The sequence below is a fragment of the Corvus brachyrhynchos genome, unplaced genomic scaffold (genome assembly GCF_000691975.1).
Source record: "Corvus brachyrhynchos isolate BGI_N302 unplaced genomic scaffold, ASM69197v1 scaffold544, whole genome shotgun sequence".
Lineage (NCBI taxonomy): Eukaryota > Metazoa > Chordata > Aves > Passeriformes > Corvidae > Corvus > Corvus brachyrhynchos.
In genome coordinates this window covers 3136917-3144377 of record NW_008238325.1, presented here as the reverse complement: position 1 = coordinate 3144377, position 7461 = coordinate 3136917, and the positions used below count along the sequence as shown (strand labels likewise).

Genomic DNA, 7461 nt, shown 5'->3' with positions numbered 1-7461 from the left:
TGCTCCCCCGCCGCCGCTGCACTGTGCACTAAAGTGTGCCCCGAAGGTCAGAGCTCTGCTGCCCGAAAGCCAAGGAGAGGAGGAGAAAAACCCCAGCCCAAACCCAGTGTCGGTCGTTGCTCTAAACTGCTGCATCTGTCTATGCCAAACTAATCGATCCCGATTGCACCGCAGAGCCCGCTGCGAGCCCGCTGCCTGGAGGCACCTGCCAGCCGCCGTCCCCGGGAGCAGCTCGGGAAGCGCTGCCAGAGCCCGCCACGTTCCCATGCTTGCAGCGGCCGCACTCAGGACGGGATGCTGAGCACGCGGGGCTAGTCCCGGCCACTCTCCCGCAGGCGCACCTGGCTGGCGGTCCTGGCCTTCCCCCGAGCCCCGGTAACAGTGCCACGCTCTGAACTCTGGTGACACAGCTCTTCCTCGAGATTGCAGCCACCCCGTTTTACACGTACTTATTTTAAAATAGGGAGCGGGGGGAAAAAAGTGTTCTGGAGGTGGCACTTTCATCATTTCCAGTTTATCAGTTCAGCTACTCGTTTGCCCATTTTTATTGGAAATTTTAACTACCTGTAAAATCTAAAGATGGCTGTTAGCGTCACACCGATCCGGGACACAAAATGGCTAACGCTGGAAGTGTGTAGGGAGTTCCAAAGGGGGACTTGCTCGCGACCAGACACGGAATGTAAATTTGCACACCCATCGAAAAGCTGCCAAGTTGAAAACGGACGCGTAATCGCCTGCTTTGACTCATTGAAAGTGAGTAAATATTACATTATTTTCAAGGATATGTGGTTAATGAAAGAAGCAGTTGTAGCTACAGAAACCCTGCAGCCGAGCAGGAGCAAATGCTGGCTGCCAGCAGTAGGGTGTTTTGCTGATTTTATTTTATTGATGCTTGTCGATTTGTGTTGCTGTTTTCCTCAGGGGAAGGGGAAGGATGTAGGGAACGAAGGGAAAATACATCTGGCAGGGCTCAAATCCTTCAATATGGCTACAGGGGCTCATTCTTCGCCTCCAAATTATTCCCCGCCTGTAGCTGGAGTAAAGGGCACTTCACGTAGAAACAGCAAAGTCACTGTGAGGATTCTTTGTTTTTAATAGCACAAACCACGTAAGCAATATGAGGATTTGTTTCCATCTTGTAACTACCAGCGGGTTGTTGGTGTCTCTGGACAGCTGATGGTGAACCTTAGAAGAGTGTTTTCCTCCCAGGGTTATTCGGGTGTCTGTGAGCACCCTGCATGCCTTTCTGTGGTTGGCACTGGTGTGGTTATCCCATCTTTTTCCCAAGTGCACTTGCTTAAGGGAAGGACAGCACTTAGCAAAAGGCAAGGTGCCTCTGGACATGTAAACATGGTGGGAGCAGAGAGCATTTTCAGGAGGCACATCCCAGCTAGGCACTGTAAACATAGGGCTGTTGTTTCACTGTAGCTGTAGTTTCAGTGATAGGTGTTAAATGTGCGGGCCCCAGCTCCTTCCCTTGGTTTTTCATGATTTAAATAACCTAACGTATAAAATACCCATACCGCAAACAGTAGAGAATTAATTCAGTGGAGTCATGAAAAAATCAAAACTTGGGAAGCAGAAATTTGTCTGTCAGTTTTTTCTACAGTGTAATTTTCTCTTCCTGGGCCCCGATCCCAGGAAGCGGAGCCGAGTGCGTGGAGCTGGCTGCTGGCACTGCCGTGCTCGGGGAGGGAGCTGGAGCTGGAGCAGCTCCTGCAGGTCGCGGCCCAGCCGGGCCCCGGCGCAGCGCGAACGGGGCAGGAAGTGGGTTACAGCGGGTTTGTGTAAATCCTGCAACATCCCGAGCTTGAAAATTTGTCTTGTCTCAGGTCAGGGGACAGGGTAAAGCTTTACAGTGCTCTCAGGCCCGAAATACCCACCCCATCACCCCTAGCCGTGGCTTAACTTGCAGATACTGAAAGGGTTTGTTTCTTTGTTGTTCAGTTTACTTTTAAATACAGCAATTACAATGCATGCAGGGGTATTAAAGTGTGTAAATAAGATGTTTTTATGCATTAAGCACGTGCTGGAGGTAGGAGCAGAGCCAGGGCTGCCAGTGCCAGTGGGGAGTCCCAGCTTCGCGGTGTCATCGCGAGGATGCGGTGCCACCACGTGTGGACGAGGTCGGCGGTGGCTGGGCGGCCTCGCTGGGGGGATGGCGGTGCTGCCAGAGCACAGGCCTGGCCCCGGAGCCTCTAGCCTGTTTCTGAGTGAGGGGCTGTGGGAGCCACGGTGGGTTTGCTGGTGCAGCAACACCCGCAGTGTCCCCCGTTTGGTTTCCCAGCAATGTGCGTCTGGCCACCGTGGCCCGACCCCACTGGCCTTGCCCTTCTCAGCACAAGGATCTGGCCGAAAGGCTGGAAACCAGCCACTGGAGTGAACCAGACATGATGCCAGTGGTCGCTGGAAGTGCCCTAGTATCTCAGCGCTGGACGGGGATGCTGGTGGTGCTGGAGCCGGGCGGCAGCGTGGGCTGGTGTCTGTGTAAGAGGGGATGGACCGGGGCCTGGCCTGGCTTCCCCGGCCCCGGCAGTGTGACTGGCCCTTCTGCTGCTGTCAGCAGGGCTCTTCGCTTCCTTTTTTAATGCAGGAAAGGCTGACCTTTGCCAAGCACTGCAAGGTCCGTGGGTGATAACTGTGGGTAACGTTACAGCGTTGCTGCGGATCCTCGGACGAGAGGAGTGTGCTGCTGCCCTGTGGAGTCAGCGCAGTGGCCGAGCTGGGAGCTGGGAAAGAATCTGCTGTTTAAAAATACACTGCTGACCAGAGCTGTTTACTTGTGCTCATGCTAAAAGCTTTGCCAGTGGCTGAGCTGCTGTGTGTTGGAGAGGCTCCCGGGGATCTGGCCATCCCCTCGCTGCAGCCCGGGGCAGGATCCCACCGTGTCCCGCCGTGGGCCTGGCGCCTGTGGCTGCCGGTGGCTCCCCAGCCCCTGGGCAGGGGTGGTTAGTTAAGTAGCTGTATCGTGTACAAGAATACCCTGAGTAAACAGAAAATGGAATATCTCCCTTTGGGGAATTCCCAGTCCAATCCCCATTGCTGAAGCCATTGCTCAGTTTTGGTTTTGTTTCAGCTCTGCATCAGTTCTGGTGTGTGCTGAGCTCAACCAGCACTAGTCACTGAGTTACCTTATCTGCAATATCCCAAACTTTAGATGTTCTGCAAGAACAATTTAGGGAAATGCTGCACCAGCTCTGTCTAGACCTTATAAGGTCAGTCAATACTGTAGTACAGATTAAAAAAGGTTTTTGGTTAGGACATTCAAAAGTAATTTTTAATTTTTCAGTAATTCAATATGGATGTAATGTCCTTGTTCTTTACTAAAATAGCAGTATGCTGAAAAATTAACCTTAATGTTAAAATATTTGATTTCTTATTAATGTATATAATACTAGTATTAATTAGACAGCTATTCTTGCATTATCTCTTGGACATAAGACAGATACTTAGTCACTGAATTTTTCTTTACAAACTCCTGCATCTTGGCAGGAGTTGAAATGAGGCGACCTTTAAGGTCCCTTCCAGCCCAGCCCACTGTGTGATGCTTCGATCTGTCACTCCAAGACTTGGTGTGAGTGCCTTAGGGGTGACTGCTGTGTGGAGCTGACGTCAGGCAGGTGTGAGTGCTGCAGAGCTGCAGCCCCTGGAGCAGGACTTCTCTGAGCTGGAGATGGCCCGTGTGCTCTGCTATATTTAGAACATAAACAGGCAGAGCAGATACTCGGAGGGGACCCTGTGAGTGGCAGTGCCCTTCACCTCTGGCCCTGGCCCAGGTGTCCTCTGCGGGCGCAGGGACAGAGCACACCGAGTGCGCAGCCGCCGCAGCCAAACACCATTGCCCTGCCCTGCCCTGCCTGGAGGAGGCAAAAATAGATGCCAGAAGTGAAACTTTCAGCTTGGGTAAAGCAATTTAAAAAAAAATATTTCCCCTTCCACTGAAATGAAGGCACAAACTGAGTGTAGGGCTAGAGCAAGGAAAGCAGTGTTGCCTCCCGAGGTTGTCTCCTGTGCTGTGTGGGAGCAGTGGCACTGGGCTCTGGACACCGTCTCTGGTTGGGAAGCACGTCCTGTGGGTGCACCTGGCTGCTCCTTCTTACCTGCGAGCAGGAACAAGCAGCTGCTGGCCCGTGTTAACCGGGAGCGTGGGGAGCAAAAGGCAGCCAGGCCCGTGGCTGTGACCTCTGTGGTGCTGCAGGAGGTCAGGGCTGGGACAGCCCCTGCGAGATGTTATCATCCTGCTGCCTAATTGCTGCTAATGAAACCTGCAAGGCTGGCCTAAGGGGAGCGCATGAATCAAGATGAACGTGTGTGGGATAATCTGGCCCTTAGATATTAGCAGGATAATTTTAAACCAAGAATGATTATGTAGTGTATTCAAATTATGCGCTGGAGCGGCTGAGTCAGCTCCAGCTCTGGCTTTGCCTTGTTTAAATGCCGTAGGATTTTTTTCCTAAATTTGGATGCCTATAAGCCTGTTAGACTGTCTACAACAAAAATAAGCTCGAGTTCCTAAATCAGGAAACTGGTTTGCAACAGAAATTTGATTTTTACCATAATTTTGAAACATTTTTCTTTTTTTTTCCTTGGAAAAATAAGCCTAAGTAGAACTCGTTTCTGAAATTACGTTAGCTTCGTCAGATGTTCCGATAGATGAGTCATCCGTGTTTCCTGAAAGCTGAGATAAAGATGTCTGAACAATGGGGAGATGGATGTCAAATGCAAATGCACATGCCGAGGCCGTGCGCTGGGCAGGGCGGCAGGGCAGGGGCTCGGCTCGGCTCCGAACCGCCCTTCTGCGGCGTGGGGGCTGCTGTGTTCCCAAACCTGCTGCTTCCAGCTGATCTGAGCTTCAGCGGCCGTGGTGAGCAGAGTCACACACCGTGGCTTTGGAGATAACGTGCGCCACGGGCGCTGCAGCTTCCTAATCAATTTTTGCTCTCTTAAGTTATGCTCCTGCTAAGGCAGCTCCTTCATGTTCAAGCTGGGTGTCCCACTGAAGTGTGAAAGCTTTTTCTACTCTTTCTTCAACAGCTGGAAAGTCTTAAACTTCCACATTTCTCTGCTTTTTTTAAATTCTAAGGAAAAGCTGGAAACTAGAAGTGTAAGTCACTTCACTGATGATGTGTGAGGTTGAAGCTCTGGTGCCTTGTGTCTGAGACCCAGTAGCACTTGTTATGATAGTATTTTATCTTCTGAGTAGAAGTATTTTTTTTTTTAAATGAAACTCCTGAACTCTGTAAAAGTGACTGCCACTTTTTAACAAGAAGGCATAAAAATATATAAATGTAGCAGTATTATTATTGCTGAAATTGGTGAGCATCTTATTTCTTCTACCTCAGAGATGTAATTGGTAGTTGTTCAAGTCTATTTTGTCGCTGCTTCAAAAAATACTGATTTTTTTGACTTGTTCCCCTTTGTGTGACGCCTAAGGGTGTAGAGTAAGAACCTTATTTCATTTAATACAAAGGAAAGAAAATCCCGTAAGCATATTGCACTAATCATGTTGAGAATGGCAGATCATGGGCCTGATTCTTCTTTAATTTAGGTGAAAGAAGAAACCCAGAACACTTGAGCAGGTGATTCTTGGGTGATTTTATATGTGTGGTATCTGGCATCCCTGGAGCATGAGGCAGTGACAGGACTCTGGGTGCAGAGATGAGGTGAGGCTCAGGCTGGGAGGCAGATGGACACATGGCTGATTCCAAGGAAGCTCGTAAAGCAGTAACCCTTGGCAAAAAATGAAAACATAAACAATGTTCAAATTCCTACGGTCTGATTTGCCATTTTTCTCCTCTCCAGCCTGTGCGTCTGCCAGCAGGCTGAGCTCCAGAAGAGGAAGCAAAGGGAAAGCGGCAAATATATTGGGAAAATGGGGCAATTGTTAGGCTGAGTGGCAAACAGTCCATTAGCAAACCAAACAATTGAAAGCACGTGTGTTCCTCTGTGGGAAGATAGATGGTGTTTTGAAATCTTATCAGGTCCTCGGACAGAAGAGTTACAACTAACTACAGCCTTCACAGCTCATTTTACAGCTTCAGCTCTGCCTCGGCAGAAAGAAATTAAGCAGAAATTAAAACATTGCACTGCAGCATTTGCACTGTCATTTTTTAAAGGCTGTGCGTTATAGAAACCAGCGTGGGCTTCTGTTACAGTCAGGAACTCTGCTGGGTATAGTCAAAATCAGTAAAATTCTGAACTGGTTTGTAGGGAAGATGTAAAGAGGCATAAAATAAGAAAACCTCATGTCAAGAACATTCAGACTTTTGTCCCAAGTCTTAACTGAGTGATTAGGAGCAGCCTGTGAGGCCTTTCTCTTTCCCAGGATGACCCCAAGTGTCTGTTTTTCCAAATACAGATGCCTTGTTGCCAAGGCTCACTGAAATTTATTGGAAGCAACAAATTACATTCAAGACCGAATGATCACATCTGTTTTCTGACTTTGGAGAAATGCTGGTGTTTCTTTGTTGGGACTGTAGAGCCGTATTAGCCCAGCTGGATGTTATTTAGGAACTACTGCCCCGGGTGCTGCTTAGGAGTCTGCGCTTCCTGTCGGGAGCTGCTCCCGTGTCCGATGCCTGAGAATGAGCCTCTTCTCCAGGTGAGCAGCCAAAGCCAGGGTGAGGCCGGTCCAGACAACCCTGCAGAGAGAGAACTAGCGTAGGTTTGGGCTTTGTCAGTATCGGGCACCTCCGATGCTTTGTGTTTGCTTGTGCTCCCGGCAGTGCCGTGCTGGCCCCTGCCTGCCTCAGCCTCGGCAGCTGGGGGTCCAGGCTGCTCCTCCACCCAGGGCTGCACAGCAGCACTCAAACCGGTCCCTCTAGGAAATAACAAGAGCTGCTTTTATCCTGATCCAGAGGTCTGTCTTGTTCCCTGTTTCACGGTGCCACTAGGAGGATTACCGCTGTTGAAATGAGATTTAAGCCGACACTGAATTGTCAAGTCCTGAAACGCAGGATTATGCAAGTAAGAAAACCTTCAGGTTCATGGTTGAATTTATTGAAATAGTTATGACTTATCCTCTTCATTAGGAAACATCTCGGGATTTAACTGATGCAGAACACATTCAACATTGAGGTAGTTGAAAGCAACTGCAATGTTTTGGTGAAATAAAGGAAAATGCATCTGATTAAGTGGATTTTTAAAGGAGCAGAAATCCAGTGTAGTGCTGTTGGAGGGCTTCACCCTGGCACTGGCAAGCTGCTTCCTCAGATTGCCTTTTTGTTATACTCCACTCACTGGATAAACTTCTCAGCTCTCAGCCTTGGAGATCCCAGAAAGTTCTCTGTCTTTTCAGAGACGGGATGGTGGGCACGGTAGTGCTGCTCCAATGGGCGAATGCTGACGCTTCCGAAGCTTGCTGACAGGAGCGGCGGTGCTGGAGGGGGACAGGGGCCGGCTGGGGGAACAGGTTTGGATCCAGCTTCATCTCAGAGCACTTCAAGTCCCATCAAGTTCCTG

The 7461-nt window shown here is 49.7% G+C and overlaps 1 protein-coding gene across 8 annotated transcripts in view; it reads left to right on the top strand.

Annotated features, from left to right (window-relative positions):
- The window catches only part of MBNL1 (muscleblind like splicing regulator 1), an 80682-nt gene that overhangs the window by 23424 nt on the left and 49797 nt on the right, over positions 1-7461 (top strand). For 7 of the 8 annotated variants that reach the window (XM_017734384.1, XM_017734382.1, XM_008633756.2 and 4 more), the window contains exon 1: positions 7-753. The exons of the other annotated variant lie outside the window; for it this stretch is intronic. In XM_017734384.1, the coding sequence (XP_017589873.1) occupies positions 580-753 (174 nt within the window). In that variant the 5' untranslated portion in view covers positions 7-579. Of the gene's footprint in view, positions 1-6; positions 754-7461 lie in introns of those variants that run through there. 8 annotated transcript variants of the gene reach the window in all.